The sequence below is a fragment of the Cebidichthys violaceus genome, unplaced genomic scaffold (genome assembly GCF_023349555.1).
Source record: "Cebidichthys violaceus isolate CVI_PGR_0920_01 unplaced genomic scaffold, fCebVio1.0.p SCAF_11, whole genome shotgun sequence".
Classification (NCBI taxonomy): domain Eukaryota; kingdom Metazoa; phylum Chordata; class Actinopteri; order Perciformes; family Stichaeidae; genus Cebidichthys; species Cebidichthys violaceus.
In genome coordinates this window covers 7,184,762-7,205,870 of record NW_027176274.1, presented here as the reverse complement: position 1 = coordinate 7,205,870, position 21,109 = coordinate 7,184,762, and the positions used below count along the sequence as shown (strand labels likewise).

Sequence of the window (21,109 nt, the reverse complement as noted above, 5' to 3'; positions counted from 1 at the left end):
AACTGGGCAAACTCAATCTGTTCATGAAGACAGTGAGAAGAAGAAAAGCTAGTAAGTGGGCCTTGAGTCTCACAGCCTCTAAAACCTCTATATCTGTCGAACAGATGAAGAGAGCAAAACATTGATCTCTGTAAAACAGCCTCATTATACTTCCACTTTGTAGCCATACATCAATCAATAAACAAATCACACCCATAATTGTTTAATCCAATTTAATCACAATGTTTATTTTGTTCAATAAACTGGGAAATAGTACAAGCTGAAATGTTTTTTCGGTCTGTACCCACATCAGTTAGTAATGGGACTTTCCCCAATTTATTTTTACTTTTTCTTTGCTGGGCTCACTTGCCCAGATAGAACAGATTCAGCCATTAAAATAATGCCCGATGCGTGTTGACGACATGGACAAATTAGCCAAATAAAAGAACTCTTCACACTATACCGATGTGGTTTTAATATGTGATAATATACATTCCTTCTGTTCTTCTGTCTGTGTGATTAAAACTTTGAGGTGGCCTCGTCGGCTTTGAACTTTGTCACGGGAATGAATGTCAAGAATCTCGGGCTGCTCCCGGACTCGGTACGGAATAAAGATTTGTCATGTTGCTCAGGAACAGGAACAGCCAATCTTGTCATCTTCTCAGTAAGCATTTTCTCACCAAGAGGCGACAGCAATTTGCAGAGTTTCAAATCTCCATCCCCCTAATTTGAAGCCTGCTGGGGATGACTTGACTCAGCCAGGTCGCCCACAAGCCGAGCCGAACCATATCCTTGTATGGCCTCTTGCTTCCCGCCGCTCAAAAGATCAGAGATGTGCTCGTCATGACACATTCCTCGCCTCCTGTATCACTACACAGCCTGCAATTACAGTCCCACCTTCCATCTTTCTTCTTTTCTCTCCCTCCATGTCAGACAGACACCTCCATTCATCCACTACACCGAGAGCTGTCACCGACAGGTACTGTCCATTGTAGCGAACATTACCTAATTATACATTTGTGCATGTGTGTGGCACGGTCTAATCACACAGCAACAATGGCTTGTTTTGTGCGGCTGTATCCAGGCATAACCAAGAAGTGTAGCACTGTTGAGACCAGCTTTGATGGATACACATCCCTTCTGTTTCTTTTGGCACCTGCAGCACAAGTTAACAGTAAGAAGAGCAGCCTTTGGCCAGTAAAGTGACAGCCTTGTAATTGGTGTGGAGGACTCACTGTAGTTAACAGCAGGCTGTTATCACTGAGACACCCACCTGGAATAAGTGTTCTTCATGATCCTGGATTAACAAGCAGAGACGAGAGACAGAACTGTCGTCAAAGTGTTTAAGCTACTTCACTGGCAGCATAAAGACTTACTTTGATGTGGTGGAGTTTCTGATACAGTAAATCACTGCTGCTGGGATTTACTGTAACAATTACTTATGTCTGACCAAACTGGATCATTCTTTAGGGATTTAATGTTTATCAACGTTTAAAGTGAAAGGATACCAGTGGGGGAAGAATTACTCAGCATTCAACATTTACTTACTAAACAGAAATATTATAAGCAAAATGTACTTTTTATTTTATTATTATTATTGATGCATTACTGCAGTGTGTAAGCAGCATTTTAAAATGGTAACTATTGGAATGCAGCGGTCAGTTAAATGTAGCTGAGCACAACAAATACAATATGATACATTATAGAACAAATATTCCTTTTTGACATGCAGTGGAGTTGAAGTATAAACTAGCATAAAGTAATGCCACACCTTGACAAAGTGAAACAACAATATCACAACGACAGAACACAATCAATAAGAGCACATGAAAAAAGCTTTATTGTCACACCAAGCTTCAACATAAACAAATTTAGAGTTTTTGACTTCAAGCTCAGAATGTGTAAACTATTCAGCAACGCCACTAGGGAGAACAAGTAGTGAACTCACTGATATATAACTTACATAACTTATTAAATATCTTCATTTGGCAGGGTTTTACAGGGCAGCGGGAAAAATACAGGAGTGAGTGGAGGTGAGGTACATCTCTCTTTTCATTGGTTATTTTTCTTATTTTCCTGCCTGTAGTCAGAAAGTAACACTGGGCACAACAGTAGCAAAAACAGATTTACAGCATCTGCTTCTAAATGGAGTCTTTTGTAAGTACACATTCAGCTTTCACAAACACAACAATATAGAGCTATAGGTCATGTGGGATGCACAGGAATGTAAAGTAGATCAAAGAAAGAAAAAAAGAGGGGGCTGAACAATGAAAAAGAGAAACTGGGAAAGTCCTACTTCAACGACATTCACACTGGGAGAGAATATGTACACTGTGATGCGCTCTCTTCATGTCAGGTGATGACTCTTAATACATTCCTTTCATGTAAACCAAGATATATATACTCTCACTTCTCAGGTTAATACTTGACTGTCTTCTTTTCCATTATTATCATAACAATAACAATAATAATAATAATAATAATAACAATAATAGGGATCACTTTGGATTTTTATCTTTTAAAAATAGTGGATTTTGTGATATAATAATTTTTGCATGTAAACAAATCATACAAACACCTCTAAGATTATACGACCGTTTGGCAGCCTGCAGATTAAGCAGTAACAGACCTGCAGAGGGCCCAGAGCAGAGCGCGAGGCAGTGTGGACACAGAGCAGTCGCTGCAGCTCAGTTAGTGTAAGCTAATACATAAAGAACGCTCAGCTGTAAAAGCCAACGAAGATCCAGCCATGCAGGCAAGCACCACCAACAACACTTACGTTTATAATAACAGACGGAGAACGCGGTATATTACAGTGTTTCAAACTCAAGAGGGAAAGTCCTGATAGTAAATTTGAGGAACCTCGAAGCGTTGTGTCATCCTTGCGTCCTTCATTCAAGAAAGTGCATCTCAGCTAGTAGTGCTGTGTGTGTGGACGCACACGTATGGGGAGGCTTGTGTGTGTGTGTCTGTGTGTGTAGTTAGTGCTATGTGGAAGTTTTGGTACCGAAGTTCCTCATTCCAAGCTTGAGCTACGCACATGCTGTTAGTTTGTGGTTTTGGAGGTGCAGACCAGACGAGTGTCTTTAATTACTAAAAGATCCACTGTCTGCGTCACTGGATCTTCCCTGGAGCTGGACATGGGGCCATAGCTGACCGGGGGTGGATCACTCACTTACTACTGACTGGAGGGGAGGAGAGTCACCTTGTAAGCTACGTTTGGCAACATTAAGCCAACAGCATGGCTTTTTTTTTTTCTTCTTCTTCATAGTTTTGAGCAGCATTTCATGTTTGATTAGACATACTCTACCTTCAAAATATATACTTTTGGATACCAACCGTCACAGTAAATATCATCCACTCCAAGTATTTTTTACTAAGTTTGACAACCAAGGAGATTGAGGCTCGGCAAGCAGCGTTACAGATATTAGATACAACAGGAATACCGATAATGGCAAGAGGCAGCTTCATCAAGTGCTAATTATCATTCAACCGTCAAATGAACGGCCCATTTGATCATCAACGCATAAAGACAGTGTAGCACAATCTACTAAAGATATGGGTTTTGCAAATTGAACAATGCCTTGTCAATCTGTGTGTATGGCAGCATTATCAGTCAAATGTGACGAGTCGTGTTATCGACATTTAACTGATCCAGCGCTTCGGAGAAGAAAATGTCACTAAAGCAGACTGAATCACAATGGAATACTACTGAGGGATAACTGTGGATGAGTGTTGGTGTATCTCGGGTTCCCTCTGATAATACAAGGGTGTGGTGTGTGTGTGTGTGTGTGTGTGTGTGTGTGTGTGTGTGTGTGTGTGTGTGTGTGTGTGTGTGTGTGTGTGTGTCGGTCTCTTAACATGTGGAAACACCACAGAGGTGAGCTGTGGGTGTGATGACATCATCCGACCAGCAGCTATGGGGATTCCCTAACAAAAAAAAACACATTCTCTTCCTCTCAACTCACTGCACTTCTGTCTGGAATAGATGGGAAGTGTCTCTCTCTCTCTCTCTCTCGCTCTCTCTCTCTTTTTCAGTTCTACCTTTTTTTGTTTTTTGTGTGTGTAGCTCAAGCACAATGGCAGCAAGGTGTGAGGGCTTCAATTCAGACGTGAAGGTGGGCGGAAGAGACAGCTCATTAAATAAGAACTCTGCAACAACAAAAACAGAGGGCGGAAAGGAAAATAAATCACGACAGAGGTACTGTTGGTCACTGCATGCAATGCAAAACACGCCGCCCACATTCATCACAGTAAGATAGATTAGTTGATTTGTATGGCGCCCTCTAGGGGCAGTGAAGTTTTGCAAAGCCCTGTTAGGAACTGAGGAGAGGAGAGAGGAGACGAGGACCTAGGCGTGCTCCAGGAGCCACTGGAAGAGGGGGATGCGGTGAGGTTCCCTGCCCGGCTGCAGGGCCTCGTCTCTGGCCGGCGGCTGACTGTGCGTCTGGCCCTCTTCGCAGTAGCGCAGCAGCGTGTGCAGCAGCTCTCCCACCCTCCACTTCTTCTCCCGAAGCCTTTGGACCACCGCTGCGAGCTGAAAGGGCACACCGTTATCATCACCTTCCACAATCAAAAAGGAGGCCACGTGATGTTTATCAATCGTAATTTAGATTTACGAGTATCGTGCACTGCCAAGAAATGGAATGTGGGTGAATGTTTAAGGGATTCTCATGTCGAGAAATGTCTCATAAAGCGATGTGGAGCAGTGGAGCCGCCTTGTCTAGTTTCCAGAGAGGCTAATCAAAGTGATCTTTAATTGGTACAGAGCACACAATCAACCTTTGTCAAGAGAGGTTCTCTCTTTCTGATTTATTTTCAGTCTAATGATTCATAAAGACAGATGGAAGGAGGAGATTTGGAATAAGCCAAAGCTCAGAAGCGACATTCAAAGATTACACACACAGAACTGAATATTAAGTGTAATATACAGAGAGGGCAGAGGTCCCCATGTGCTCCGGTAGGAACTGGCAACTATAAAGGTATTTATGAAGAGCAGCTTTTATCTCTGTGTTGTTGAGGATGGATTTAATCGTGTGTTCATTGCCTCATCTATATGAGAACCAGCACTACGATATATTATATAACTTGTTTTACTGAATCGTTGCATGAGCCGTTTGTCTCCACAGCAGAGCTAACTGAAGAGGAAACCAGAATACCACTACGCAACCTTTAAAACCAACATCAACACTCTTTCATCGACGCGGTGCGACTCGCTCAAGGAAAGTGCTGATGTGTAATAATAAACACCGCCGTGAAGGTACGTAATGAGCGCGTTTCGGAGCGGGCCGAGGGCAAATCACCTGCTGGAGCTCTCTGTCGGGACCCAGCTGGACCTGCGGTATGTCGGCCATGGAGGCCGCCACCCACTGCAGCATGCTCCTGAGCTGGGGGTCGAGGGCCACGTGTTGAGGGCTGCGCACAAACTCCCTGACGTCCGAGTTCACTACGACCAGCGCGGTCCTGGGAGCCTGCACCAGAGTCCTGTCCACGCAGAGAGTCCCTGCAGCACAGACCAATGTTATTTATTCAAGACGAATCATCCATGCGTCTCTTTCTATAGAGGCTGGCTCACTGAAACACTGATCAGACACACTAGTGTTCTTCTCCAGTACATCTCAAAGACAGACGGATACGATAAGTGTGACATGTAGCTGTCCTTTGCTCTCTTTTCTCACCCTCCCATAGCATCCAACAAGGAGCCCCCCCCCTTGCTTCTCTGGTTTCTATCTATCACTCTCTCTCTCACACACACACACACACACACACACACACACACACACACACACACACACACACACACACACACACACACACACACACACACACACACACACACACACACACACACACACACACACACACACACACACACACACACACACACGACTGAGGAGGGAGTGGAGTTGTTGAATGAGCATTAGTGTGTCTGAATACGGGGGTGGTAAAATCCCCGGCTACAACACACTCAGACAGGCAGACAGACGCACACAGCCGGCCGGAATCAACTCCAACTGTTCTGAATCTCAAAGAGTGGAAAGAGCAAGACATCAAATTAGGAAAGGGGGGGGGGGCGCGCTGTCTCTTCCCTATGTCCGTCTGCTCTCCAAACGTGAGCTATGTTAAACGGAACTATCAGGAGAGTCTTGTTCACAATAGCTTGTATTGAATTAGAAAATCCGGCTTTCAACGCTGTGGTCGCAGCCAGAAAAACATTCTTACCGCTGGATTCCTCTTTGACCTCGGTCTCCCTGTCCTCTGTATGGTCACTGTTGGATGGGAAATATCACACATGTTAGTGAGAGGTAGGAAGCGGCTGGGGGACATGAGGCCGCATGCAAGGAGACACAGATGATAATAAGCATGCTCGAGCTTCCAGCCTTTGATCGAAGCACAGCAGGATATCAGAACACGCAGTGAAGTCAAAGTAATCCCGATCAAGAGACGTCTCAAACACGTCGAGGGACATGCTTTTTACATCTTTTGTTTTTTTTGTCAGTTAAGACACAATGAGTCAGAGCACTTGATCAGTGTGAAAGTTGATTTATCCGTTCTGTCAATTGTGCAAATGTTTGCCGTGTCATGTGCCAACAGGTAAACAGTCATTTCTCTACTTCTTATAAGATTGTTAATCACGGTGTTGTTGACACGGCTACAGACGTGTTTACTTTATGCTCAATATAATATCAGGAGATCATTCTCTTTCCAGAAGGAGACGCCTACGGAGGCTTTTTTACTGCTTTCGTGAATAGGATCATGAAGCAGCGTTGACTTTGTCAAAGCAGAGGACTAAAAACTAAGAGACACATGGCAGCAACTACACAGTCGTGCAATAAAAGGACAATAACTGAGTCATTTTAGATTTATCATCTATGGCCACTAATGGCAGTGCCTGAGGTGTACAAATATTTTTTACAGTACGAGACAATCTTAAATCTTAATCTTTAATTGCCATGTTTAGGAGTGACAAAACCAAAAATCTGAATCTGTGAGAAACCTGCCACCTAATGGCCGGCTCTGAACTGACCAACTGTTCGATCCTCAGTGCTACATGTTGTTCTCTTGTGACGAAGGAGTGGGCGACACAGAAAACACCGATTGCCTTGTTGGTGCATTCAGATGTCTGTGAGAACTGAATTCATTATTTATTTCACTGTTAAACTAAAATTCGGGCCGGATCTTACACATTAAAAAGGATAACATTACGGTGGCAGCTCTTTGCATTAAAAGGATTGCTGTTCAGTGGTGTACTCTCAAATGAAACTGGGGTTTCCTACAAGCACATGTTGATGAACACGTTGACTGAAAGCACTGCGCCGCTAAGAGCCGAAACAAGCGGCTGCATGGGCGGAAGCAAAAACACATCGACTAGTCTGAGAAAACAACGGGATTTTGATAAATGGCTGGCAGTGCGGATTCAATGCGTCAATGCTGCGGTAGTTCTCTGCGTATGTTATTATAAATTAATTGAATCTATTAGTGGGTTTGAACAGTTCAATAGCATTAATGTAAAGAGGGCAAGACCCCTTAAATATCATAGCACTACAAATGATTCTATTAAGCAACAAAAAAACAAGACGAAAGCAACGCAGAGCCAGCAAAGCTGAGGAAATACATCGCATGCAGACATTACAATCAACAAGCATATGTCAAGCCTATTTATGTTTACAGCTTTGTGTGGTCATGCAAGTGGCTGGTGGTTCCTAGTATGAGACAAAGTATAAATCAAAATGCCATCGTACAATCTTCTAAATCTTTTTCACATGATGAATCAGCTTCCTGGTTCCAATTTTGTGCTGAGATTTTCCAGCGATGGCTCCGTTACACGTCTGCAGACTTAAATTTGGCTTCGTAGTAAAACTATTTCTTTGTCCCATTCTTGGTGAACCCCCAGGTCTTTATGGGCTTTTTAAAAAGAACGTTTTTAGTCAAAAGGTTGCTGACCGACCTGTCAGAGGGAGAGAACGACATGCGCTCCTCACACGCCTCCCCCTCCAGGCCCAGACTGCTCCAGCTACTGCTGTTCCCATTGCTGCTGGAGAGAGAAGGAAGGTAACGCACCACTGTCACACCGACGGAGGCTACTTGCTAACGAGAGCTACCGAAATGGAACAAATATCAGGACGTTAGACATTGCGGCAGTTTCATCCCATTGGCTGTAATGAGCCCATCTCTCATGTATCTTCAACAAACAAATACTCAGGTTGATGACATTCGTTTTCTGGCATTTGGGATAATCCATTGAACTGCCAGGTGAGGTTTAAAAACAGAGGAGGATTCTCATAATGATGCAGATTTTTCCCACTGAGTCATCTGTAATGTTGATCGAGACCATTCGTTGCTAAAGGCCTACAATGTGAGATCATTACATTTCTTGTCCTCACACAATACGGTTAATCCTGAGGGTTCCGCCAGGACGACCAGCTGGCAACAGAAGCACAGCAACATACACAGCATCTGTAATTAGTCAATGATTGGCCTGCTGGCTGGAACCTGCACACTGTGGCGTGCGGCACTTTTCCGTGAGGCTGAAGGGAGGAACGTTTCTAATACCTAAAAATACCTTCTGTTAATCGGCATTACCTCAGCTGCAGCTTTCTCTCTGCGGTTTGAGTGAATGACACACGGTGAGAGTTTCTTCATTTAGTCAATCGTGTTTTTTTTTCTTCCTTCCATTATTTAATCTGTGCCTAATGAATTGCACATGGGGGGACTTTGCTCCGATAGAAACGCTGCCTGAAGTGATGAGAGCACTCAGAGACACACCTTTAGAAAATATTATGATACATTAACTTGGCCCCGATGGCAAAAAATAACTTCTTGTTCTTTGAGGATCTTGGGAACGGATCTTAAATGTTGTCAGTTTTGCGTCCATAGAGATGTCAACCTTTCCCAGAAAGGTCAACAACTTGACTCCCAGAGGCTGGAGACTTGATATCATGTCACTCACATCCTGTTTTTGTTTTGTTTGCATACATACACACAAATAGCGACAATGTCCATCTAAGGCCAATTCTGTCACAACTACTACTTGGTGCGTATCCCTGTGGTGTATTTCACAAACATTCTGAGAACAACTTGGCAGCAGAGACAACTACATTAAATCTTAAACAACATATCAGTTGTGAGCTCACATATAATGCAACAACTGCACAAATTAGAGAAAATTGCGTTTTGGCAGTGAAGTCTAAATGAGGTTCGCAAACAACACACTGTTGCCCTGTGCTGATCTTGGGAAACCTCCCATCTAGACGCAACCGCAGAAGACTGCCGCTGTCCAACACTAGCAGGAAAAGAGTGTTTCTGTACTGCTCTGGGTCCGAGGAGATGAACAGCACAAATCAACACAGCACGACTTAAGTGATAACCTCATTCTTAAAGAGTCCATGACCGCACAGGAAAACAATTCTAGTGCCTCAAACTGAAATATTAAACCCACGTCAGACTTTTCCCCAGAGAATTCAACTGTGCCATTACGCAGCTTGTGACCAAATTCATATGGTACTTTTCCTACACATCCCATGTTATCTTATCTGACTGCATCTTATCGTAAACCTCTTCTATAGAACCCATGATTAGATTGTTCACATTTAAATAAAGAAACAAATGAAATAAGAAACCATAGTAGCTGAAACATTGGCATTCACCACCCTGTTGGAAAAAGATACCCCATCACCTCTAGGAGACAAAACTGTACCCAGTCCACAGAAAGGGGTTTCAATAACTCCTACTGTGCTCAATCAGTACTCTTGGACACACACACACACACACACACACACACACACACACACACACACACACACACACACACACACGGTTTAGTGTCTCTGGTAATCTGCAAAGTGTATTCATTATCTACTACGATGGTTAAATACTGACAGAAGGGGAGATAACAGCAGCGTGCTCTACAGTTAACCGGATATTTGGTATGCTACGTATGAGAGGGCTAGTGCTTGTTTACCTGTCACTGAGGTGGAGGAAGCTGCTGTTGTCGTCTGGGTGCTCATCCTCAAAGCTCAGGTTGGACCAGCTGCCCAGACTGTCGTCTCCTACACTCAGCTGCTGGGACACAGAGGACTCAGTGGCTTCCCTACCTGGGAAGCTAAATGCACAGATAGATGAAAGAGACGATGAAAAAATTATGTTAATATTTACAAATTCATGATGAGAATTCTCTGTGTCAGACAAGAAGTAAATGTGAAATAGTAGCAGCTTTAAAGTATAATTTTTTTTCTTATATGCTACAATATGTATGCATTGAACATGACAGAACAGACAAAAGCAACTTCTAATGTGACTCTCGATGTGGTTACCTGATGTTGCCGGTCTGGCAGATGTTGGACAGGGCCGACGTCATGATTTCAGCAGTTAGGCTGTCGGCGTAGCTGGTTCCATCATGGCCGATGCCACTGTCAGCATTGAGGCTGGTGTTGCTCAGCTCACGTTTAGCGGTGTTAATTGCCATGGACACCATCTCCTCTGCGAACACCGCCCTGTGGTCCCGGTCAATGTGGATCTTGGGAATCTCCAGGCTAGAGAGCCGCTCAGCCCTTGCCTGAGATTCCGGCCCCCTTTTGCTCCTCTGTAATACGGGCTGGTGGTGGTGCCTGCTAGGTTTGGTGCAGTACGGGCACTCCTGGACCTGACAATACCGGCATGTCCTCTCCACCATTGCGTGGCTCAGTGATGGCCCTTCAGACAGCCTCTGGGTGTGAGAGTGTCTGTCCTGGCCTTGGGTCCTCTGGTGCTCCCGGGATGAATGTCCAACTGAAGCAAAGCTCATCTTCAGAGTGTCATCAACTATTTTCCTGGCATAATGCTCGACGACCTGCATCACCCGGCTCCTGTAGCCTCCATCATACAGGCTTCCTGTACTGTGGTAATGCCTGCTCTTACCCTCCTTGGACAACAGAGGGCAAGAGAAGGAGCTCCTGATGAGATTCTCTGCCATGTCTTCCAGTTTGGATTTCTTGTAGAGACAGGAGTCAGTGAGAGACTTGGGCAGTCGTGCAGAGGAAAGATGCAGCTTGCGTGTCACATCACAGGTGATGTTGTAGGCTAAAGACTCTGCGAAGTTGACCAGATCCATGTACTCCCTCTGACTCTGCTCTTCAGAGTCCTTGCAACTACACTGAGCATCCTTGCCTGAGGGACAAACCACTGACTCTGCTCTGTCCTTGGGTGGGGATGTGTCACAACCAGAGGCTTTCCATTCATCTGGCAGCGACTTGGACGAGTAAAGGCGGGTGCTGGAGGATCTCTGCTTGATCTTGCGACTGGCATGAGCCAAGCCCAGTTTTATGGAGCGGTAGGCCAAGCGGCTCGCATACTGGTCCAGGACCAACTCCCTATTGCCTCCCTCTTTTTTCAGCACCCTGATGAGGTAGCCAGCATATTCATCCGTCACACTCTCACAGCTAGGATACTCTGAGGACAGCCCAGAGCTGGAGCTTGAGATGGTGCTTGAAGTGGAGGCGGGAGACCGGAAGACGGAGGCTATCAGGTCATTAGACCATTGCTCGGCCAGTCTCCCTACCCTCCAGTCTCTGTTCTGGTCTGTACTGGGTTGAGACTGGTGTGGGTGGTGGTGGTGATGCAAACATTCAGAACCAGATCTGTCGAAGCTTCTTCTTCTGTGGTATGGACACTGCTGTGCAGAGCTCACCATCCTCTTCACATCATTGATGACCTCTCCCGCCACCTCCCCGGCATAGACCCACAAGGTGTTCAGGGTCTGCTCTGAGAACTGAGCCACGCTGTCTCTCCTCCTCTCGCCGTCCTTCTTGCTCACCTCTCCCTCCTCCTCCTCCTCTGCCACTCCCAGGGTGTCCATCTCTGTGGCCATGGAGACAATGTGGCAAGCCAACCGCTCAGCATAGTGGAGAGCTTCCTTGTTGGACATTCTGCGAGCGGACATCTGGTTCAGTTCATGCCGGCCACCCACCGACTCTAAACATCTGTTATAGCCACCAACACAGCCCTCTTCTGCCAACTCGTCCTCCTCTTCATCCTCATTGCCGTCTGCCTCCTCAGAGAGAGACCTCATCAGTTTGAGCATAAACTCAGCCTTGTCTGCCTCGGGGGTTACGTCTTTTGGCCCTGGGCCAGGCTCAGGCTGATCGTGAGGAGTGGGTGGGGGGGTAGCAGGGGAAAATTCCTTAGCCAGCTTGCTTTTCAGCTTCTTGGAGAACCGTTTTATCTGTTTCTCCTTGGACACCTCACTGGGCTGCTGAGGGGTAGAAGGGGGAGTGCCAGGAGTCCCACCAGATTTTTGCCCGGAGTTTGGAGCAGAGTCATCCCCAGGAACAGATATCCTCCTTTGTCCACCCATCTCGGTACCCGGCACATCAAGAGTATCCATCATCACAGCATGCATTTCAGCCACACCTCTGGTCCTGGGGTCTACCTCACAGCTGGGTCTCCCCTGGCTATGAGAGCCTGCCTGAAAAGAAATGTGAGGAATGCTATGGTCTGTTGCTGGGTCAACAGGTCCGCCCATCCTAACATAGCCAGAATCTCTACAGTCATATCTGAAGCCAGCTGCCTGCTTTGAAGGGGAATCTGGAGCCTCATAATTAAACGTGTCTTGCTTAGAAGAAGAGTCCCTTCTGGTTCTGATAGTCTTTGTGAAGAAATCAGCACAATCACCAAAACTCTTCTTCATCTTAGATGCAGTTATTAGCTCACAAGCCTCAGTTACTATCATATCCACCATGTTGCCAGAGAAGTTTTGGAATGGAGACTTTCCTTGGGAGGGGTCTTCTCCAGGTGTGGGGGTCTGCGTTCCATGACTGTAAAGATACGTTTGGGTAGATGCGGTGGTGTCGGTGGAGGATACAGTTACTATTTTGGGGCTGGCCTGTGGGATATCTGACAAGCTAGACACAGGACAGGTCTCCTCAGAATCCTGGAGGTGGGAGAGGGCTTGGCCTGCTTGGGGCACAGGAATACAGCTGGCCATGCCTGATACAGTAAACAGGGCTTTCTTCACCGTGCAGGTAGCATCCTCTCCTGAGGGCCCAGGAACCGCTGCAGCTGAGCTGGCACTTAAAACCTGCTGGTTAGCAAAGGTACTGCAGGTTTGAGCGCTACCGTTCTCTGCACTGACATAACAGATGTTGTCCAGAGACACACTAATAGCCGCTTGGCTAGTGAAGGCAACATCAGCCTGAGACAGCTCTATGAAGGCCTCTTGGATAACTGACTCAGACAAGTCTGAAGCATAAGAGGAAACCACCTCCTCCTCTTCCTCTTCCTCCTCTTGCCCGCGGCCAAAGGACCAATCACTCGGGGTGAGAGGGGTTGAGGGGTGGGAGAACTGACACACTTCCATAATTCCCTCAAACACCAGCTCTTCAGCCAGATCAGCAGCAAATTGTGTCACAGTGTTGTGGAAAATCTGCTTTTTCACCGTCAGGAACTCCTTCAGCGCCCCAGTCACAGCCTCTCCGACCAAGAAGCCAGCTAATCCGTTGATTGCTCGTTCTTTTAACACATAGGCATGGCGCATGCCAATCTCATGGAAGGCCATTTGAAACACTGAGGAGGTGAGCCTGGCAGCTAGGTGACACAAGGTGGTGGTACAGGAGGATACGCCTTTCTGGAGGTCTCGCAAGGCGCTGCCCAAGCTCATCTCCACCAGGTCAGTGGCAAACCTCTGAATGCCGTCCTTCAGAGACTGGGACTTCTTCTGCAGCGTGGCCACTGTTACGGTCTCTTGTATTTCTGAGAGCTTCATCAGGTAGCCCGATGGGTTCTGAAATTCCTTGTGGCAGACGCAGCTGAGATTCTTGTTGTCGCTGATGTCAACAGCAGACTGGTAGCCACACACAGATCCTAGGATTTCTTTGGAGAGACTGCTCGCAAAGTCTGAGTAGGTCTTATACAGGGAACAGAGATCCTGGGGTTTACGTAGCTCTGAGCTATCCCGTCCATCCTCATCTGCCTTCCAGAAGTATTCCAGCGGTCCACTGGAGTCCACCAGGGGGCTGAAGGCTGAGGAGCTGACAGGACTAAAGAGTGGGCCACCGTTCTCCTCAGAGGGGGTCTGCACGGGTCGAGGGGAGTCAGGCACCTCAGAGTGAAGTGAGTAGGGAGAGCCTGGTTTCAGAGGTGTGGGTTTTTTCACATTGGCTGGGAGAGTGGGCTGGTCAAAGCGGTGAGGATTCATTCCCTTGGTTGAGCAGCCTCTAGAAACATATTTGGATGCGGTTGGGGCACTGACGGCGTCCAGAAGCAGCGCAAGAGTGCAGTTGTCTGAGCTCAGCTCCTCCAGGTCATCAAACTGGTCAAAGCTGTCGAAGAATTCACTGACTTCAGAGTCTGAGTCTTCAACTCGCTCTCTGGGCCCCCCTGGAACCTGGGGGATGTCCAGTTTGGCCAGCAGGCTCTTCTGGTAGCCCACCTCATCCAGGAAAATGATTGGGCTGGGGCTGGAGCAATCCGACTCCTCCGATTCACTGACATTATTTAAAGGCGAGGGGAGACGAGCTCCGGGACTGCAGTAAGTCCATTGAGATTCTATGCATGATGACTTCTGCACTGTGACAGATACATCTGGACCAGACCTATGTTTGCCTAAATTCTTCTTCGAAGATGAGCCTATGATAATGCGGGCGCCTGCGAATTCCTTTTTTCTCTTGTGGGCTGGGACTGTCTGTGATGCCACATCACGCTTTCTAAAAGGGCGATAGGAAGCTGCAGCTGTGGAGACGGACATGAAGAGGAGATAAATATGACAAAAAGTTAACCACAAAAGAAAGCTCATCCATTCTGCCTTTTTATGAGTGCCATCTAGCACTGAACTGACAATTCAAATTCTTGGCACTTTTTAAAACGATATCATGCATAGATTATGGTGGTATAAAAAAACAAAAAACAGAGCAGGTTTAAAATGTACGTCTCCATTTTGGATTTAGCAGAAGTATTAGTACTACATTCATTTGATGGCTAAATAGATATTCCACATAAGAGACCCGAGGCTACTAAATAACACCAAGCATTAGATGTTTAACCTACAGGGATTGTCTCCGGTGTCATCCTCCTCCAGATGCTCCAGAGCTGTGACAAAGTCATCCTCGATCGAAGAGACCGACTGGTTGGTGTCGTCTTCCTCCGGCTGACTGAGCTCAGCTGTGCCCCTCTGCAGAGCCTGGAGCTCCAAAGCATAGCGGACGCCTGCCACGTAACACCCGAGCAAGCCCATCAAAGATGCCACACTGGGTTGAGGGTAGACACTAGTGCTGGGATTATGCCTCAGCACACACACGGCCTTTAACCAACACTAGAGGCGGTAAGAGATAAAGAGGGGAAAGAGAAAAGAAAGTAGGACAAGGGGGAGAGAAATACTGAAAGATAAGCCTGGAGATTTAAATCAAATCAACTTTTATTGTCACACATGTACACACAGTGAAATTAAGCCTCTGCATTTAACCCATCCTAGTATGAGGAGCAGTGGGCAGCAACTACTATACAGCACCCGGGGAGCAGTTGGGGGTCTGGTGCCTTGCTCTAGGGCACCTCCGCAGTGCCCAGGAGGCAAAATGGCACCTTTAATCAGCTGATTTAGAGAAAATGACAGCATTTGTAACTAACAGGCAGTCTTTAAACTGTCAAAGCGCTCATGTCCTGCAATCAGCAGCAGCAGCTGATCATGTGAAAGATCTTAGTAAACTAAACTGAATTCACATGAGATTTTTCTTATCCTAATCTTACAGGAGGGCGGAGAGGGGCTGGTAGTGTATTGTTATGTCTGCACTCTGATTGCGAGTTGATCTGTTGCATGTGCAGTAGTACTGCAGATAGGTGGGAGGTCCCACTGTGTGAAACGGACGACAAAACCACAGAGTGAGCTGCAGGGCCTGTGTGTACCCAAACACTGCACACAGGACCAAGAAGGACCGGGCTGGAAAAAACAACATCTCTGTCCGTCCATCCCACCTGCACTTCTTCAAAAGCCTGAGAATGACTTGGTGTGCCCGTTTACATGAAGAGACAAACAAGGCCATAAATGCGGGGAAAACATTTCATCAACAAATGCAAGAATTTTAGGAAGATACAACAAAAATGGCGCACCCAGAAAGTGATTCAGTTTTACTAATTAAACATCTTCTTGTTAGGATAGACGAGTAGAGTAGCTCATTCTTACTTCCTCTTATTATTTCCCCTCACTGCCATGCCTTCTGCTCACTTCCCCTTTACTCAAAACATGCTGACTGAGCACATTCCTTCAATATGAAAGTTCCGTCACCCACCTGAGGCCCCGCGTCCCTGTGCTCAGCCAGCCTGTGGGAGTCTTTGAGCAGCAGAACCTCGTCATTTTTGAGGCTGTGAACGTGGAGGGACCTCAGAAGCTCACACAGCCCTCCGGGCATAGAAAACAGAGCCTGGGGAAGAAGATGAAGAAGAAACAAAATGGCCATCAGTACCACATCAGAAATGTATTTAACAAGTGAAAGTCTGTAGCTAGGGCTTTTCCTTCAGTGTTTTCTCATAACTCCCGTTTGTAATTATGAAAACCTACCTGTTGGGTGACATCATCCCCCTCACATTGGCCAGGCAGACACACAAAATGAATCTGAAAGAGCACAGTTGATGGTCAGTATCGCTGCGTCTCGTGTGCGACTGTGGCTGTGCTCTGCACATGTTTGCACTGCTGTTTGTGTGACAAACCTCAGTCAGCCTCGTGGCGTCTCTGGTTGGCAGCTCCAGGCCAACGCTGCACAGCTCCTTCTTGTTCCTAAAGAGGCTCTTCACACACTGCGGCCCACCATCACGCACAGTCTGCAAACACATGCAGCGTTAATAAGCCCCAAGTGCATGGTTACCCAACAGAAGTAATGAAAAAGCAATGTGTCCATTACTGTAGGATTCAATTTGTCCGGCAGAAATGCTTTTTAATATCAGGTGCAAATGAATAAAAAGCTTATGTCAGATGTCATGGAAGCCATAGAGCCTCACTGGAGGGTGGGGCTTGAAATCACCCTTTCAAAAACACACAGGACACAACAGATAGTTGCAGAATAAGTTGCAGAATAAAATGCAGCGTCCCGGCAGACAGACCTCTTTCCGGACTGAGGCCCTGGACCTGATGGGGACTCCTCTAATACGTGCACAGGCATCCATGGCGACAGAGAGCTGCACGTGGCTGACCGGCCGCTCACCTGTAGATAGAAAATAGAATCAACAAATCTACAGCAAGTAAACGAAAACATAAATGTTGAACATGATATCTCGATTGCTGTTCCTCAGCTGTCACACAACAAATCACATGACAGAGCAATGACGAGTTGTGTGCTATGAGTAGACAAAGAGACAAAGAGACATCACACTATGTCTCCATCTACTGTTGCACACACACACACACACACACACACATTCCAAAACAGGAAGCATGATGTGACAAAGTCACCGGTTCACATGCAACAAAGAGCTACGTCACTGCATATCAGCGCCAGTCACTGATTCACTGAACCAACAGTTCTCAATGGGATCAAGCCTGTGAAAGGGATTACGAAACATTTCGGCACAGGAGGCCATACGGTTAACCTTGTGGTTTGTACCTCAATTTCTTCGAGATCATGCAGCTAATCTTGTAGACCACATTGTCTTCAAACCTGTGTGAAAATAACCTGAATAAAGCTCTTGAAAGTAGGCCTAGACTTGTCCCGCTGGCGAGGATAAGCTAAAGTAGGCCTTGCTTCTTTTGATATTCTTTAAACAGCCAGGCCTGCATCAAAGATCAAACAGCGAGGCAAAGAGAACAGGGGTGTGTGCTCTCACTGAGCAGGGGAAACACACTCGGTAAGCAGCATGAGAGAGCGGGTAAAGGAGGCAAAATATTTACAGTGTACAAGAAGCAAAAGTTTCCCAAGAAATCCAAGTCCAAGCCTCTCCTTTGAGGTACGGTCCAAAGCAGCCAGAGGAGTCTAGACACAGGCAGGCGGTCCCATTGATCAGCCCAGCCTGCATCCTGAGAACCAGAGGGGCAGCACACACGCCACTGGCTTCCTCTGCTGATCCAGGACCTCCTAGCTTCTCATGGGTGCTTTGGTGGGCTGTGCAAAAACAACACGGCCAGCTGCTGCTGCTGCCTGACCTCAACTATGCAGTACATCCCAATGCACTCACAAGGCAAGCAGGGACAATGGCGTCTATTATGGCTGTGGCTATCTGGAACAGAGATGAACAACATGTCTGCTTTTTTTTTTTTTAGCCTGGGATGTTTCATGTTAGGTTCACAGCTTTAGTATTCAGTGGTATGCTATTTGAGAATCAATGCAATTGGCCTCCATCCCCACCTTGTGCAACTGATGTGGTCACATACATAATGCCACATGTATTCGGGATTAGTCATGTCATGGAAAAACTGCAATTAAGTGTAACTAAGTTTTGACTTAAAGAAAACCTCAAGGACTGATTCATAAAACTCATTATGATCGTTTGCACAAAGATGTGATGAAGCTCAGCAGATCCTGCCAAAAGGATTCAAATGGGTGTTTGTGATCATCTTAAAAGGGCGACGGCAAAACAACCTGTCAAGGCCAGAAACTGTGTAGTCTAAAATCTTGTTTGGTTTTCGGAGCTGATGTGGGCCAACTTTTGAGCATGAGTGTGGGTGGCCGGAAGGATAGATAAACAGAAACTGGGGGGGGGGGAGAGAGAGAGAGAGAGAGAGAGAGAGAGAGAGAGAGAGAGAGAGAGAGAGAGAGAGAGAGAGAAAGAGAAAAAAAAGCACAGCCTGGAAGACATGAGAAAGACTCAATCTAAACCCGAATAACTTATTTTTCCGATATGTGAACTAGTCCTTTGTGTGGTTGACCAACAGAGAGACAACAATGTGGTGCTGGTTGCATTGAGACAACTGTTGGAGCAGGAGATGCTCCATCGTAGAGCTATTTTAAATGAAGATTCAATGCAATCTTTAAAAAAGGTGCAAGATATTCACATAACACATAGTTGTTTACTGTTACAGTAATGCTCTCAGTGTTAAATACAGCAGTCAACATTCCCTTGCTCCAGTTTCCAATGAGTCCTTCTAATTACATTACATTGAATGATGTCTTGGCTTGTCATAGTTGGAACAGCACAGCAGGTGTTACTGATAACATTAACGATGGCTCTGTTCTGGTAAAGCCATGTCAGTGTGACAGTGGACCAGCTCGGTCAATACCAGGACCCATGTCATGTCAACTGTCTTCCTCATATTATATCATAAGCATTAACTCATGTTCTCTGTCTCATATGATAGGGCTTCATTATCATCAGGTTTTGGGCCATCTTGTGTTTTTATGATTTGCAGTCCTTCTCCGTAGAGAACACTAGAACAACACTTTTGATGTAATGTCCTTTGATGCAGCAAATCAGTGGACACATGTTAAACATGTCAGCGTAATGATGTCATACATTCAGGTCTTGGGTATAGATAGATTCTATTTGAGGGTGGTCTTTCCCTTTAAAAGGTCACCTCTGTGGTGGTCCCCCTGACCACTGCTGCAAACAGGGTTTAAACTAACTCCAGACATTTAATATTCAAGACACCATGTTCGAACTCAGCATAACTATTTTATATTGTACATTTCCTCGTCGTGGCAACGTGACATAACACACCATGCTTTTGTTGACGTTGACGACAGACTGACTGTTATATTTTCTACCTCTAACGAAACATTTACTTATTTAACGTTACGTTACCAAACCGTGTCTGGAGGAATGACTATAGCTAACGTTTCGGCTTGTGGGGCTGGTTTCCCTCCGCTGCAGCAGGCCACACTGTGGATGCTGATGTTGATACACGACCACAGAAAAACAATACACACACACACACACACACACACACACACACACACACACACACACACACAAGACGGTTAACTCGCTGGACAGCCGCATCGCATTATGCAGATATAATCACTTAACAAACAATCGGAAAACTCACAAAGCGACAGTCAAATTAGCCAGCTGGCTAGTTGACAGGCTGTCAATCATCCGGAGGCTATAGTAGCGGAGCCAGGCCTGTGATGTCACCTTTATTGTCGTTAGCTCACACCTAGCCACCACCAAGCTAACGGTAACGTTAAAGTTAGATTCAAATACCTAAACCAGCAATCTGTGGTCTTTTTTCCTGTATGTTTCCAAACGTAGCTGTGTATGCCGTTATAAAGTATTTTTTGCCTCACCGCTCAGTGTCTCAGGACTCCAGCAGTGTTGACGGTGTAGCCGCTGTGTTTTTTGATGCGCGACCCGTAAACGATTCGTCCGTTTTGAACTCTTCTTGCCGGACGGAAGCGTAACTGAAGGGACGCTTAACCTAATTTGCAGCATTCAAACCGGGTACGGTAACTATTTAAATCCTTCCCAAGTGCCATAACCTGTCCTGAAAGTCGGATGAGTTCAACAATATATATACAGACTTTACCGTCTTACGATTCGATTTCACCGAATCTCACAAATGATTCGACTCCTCATTTCCTGTGCAACGCCGCTTTTCCCATGAAAACAAGAGTGACGAGACATCATCAATCGCACGCCGAGAAAACGATGTGTGTCGCACTCTGTCACTGTCGAACACGGAACATTCAAACTGCGGGGTGTTAGGCTTTTATGTTTACATTTGTGTCTTAAATAATTGAATTGTATACGAAATATTTAAACACACAAACTAATACAGTAACAGTGAAAAGTGTATGATACATCATTTAATTTATCCAAATCTTGCACTTGAAATGTATTTTAATGCCACACCTGATACATTCACAGTAGTGTACATACATTTTAATTAATTCTATAGCATCCTTTATGTAGTTTCTTGAAACAAATTCTATATCACTCTCCACAGACACAAATTGCTGCTTTAAATTTGTACATTTACACAGCTTTATTACTGACAATGCTGACGCTATGCTCTTGTGACATTTATTAGTGATTAGTTATTTGCATTCTTCTCTTAATTAGTACTGTCATGTGAATCAGTTACATGACCCGTTGTTCAGTCCTTAATCTAACATATTTCTTGAAATTGACAACAAAACAATCAACTTGTACCTATAATGTGTACAAGGAAATTGAAGCTCTTTGATTGGTTGTGGTAAATGGAAAGGAAACAGCGCTAAATGCCCATTTTAAAGAAGGG

General features: G+C 45.7%; 1 protein-coding gene across 3 annotated transcripts; it reads right to left on the bottom strand.

Moving 5' to 3' along the window:
• Nucleotides 1–1,796: 1,796 nt before the first annotated feature.
• Nucleotides 1,797–20,410, bottom strand: akap11 (A kinase (PRKA) anchor protein 11). Of its 3 annotated transcripts, none has more exons than XM_068702525.1 (12): nucleotides 20,157–20,410; nucleotides 17,041–17,141; nucleotides 16,651–16,761; nucleotides 16,502–16,555; nucleotides 16,233–16,364; nucleotides 14,998–15,262; nucleotides 10,293–14,682; nucleotides 9,941–10,081; nucleotides 7,928–8,014; nucleotides 6,202–6,248; nucleotides 5,283–5,482; nucleotides 1,797–4,516 (listed from the first exon to the last, which is right to left on the bottom strand). In XM_068702525.1, the coding sequence occupies exons 1-12, from the start codon at nucleotides 20,299–20,301 to the stop codon at nucleotides 4,331–4,333; spliced, it is 5,859 nt and encodes a 1,952-aa protein (XP_068558626.1). In that variant the 5' UTR covers nucleotides 20,302–20,410; the 3' UTR covers nucleotides 1,797–4,330. The 3 variants fall into 3 exon arrangements, with proteins under 3 accessions (XP_068558626.1, XP_068558635.1, XP_068558643.1); XM_068702534.1 differs by having other exon boundaries at nucleotides 7,928–8,011; XM_068702542.1 differs by lacking the exon at nucleotides 20,157–20,410 and adding an exon at nucleotides 19,916–20,138.
• Between the last annotated feature and the right edge of the window lie 699 nt (nucleotides 20,411–21,109).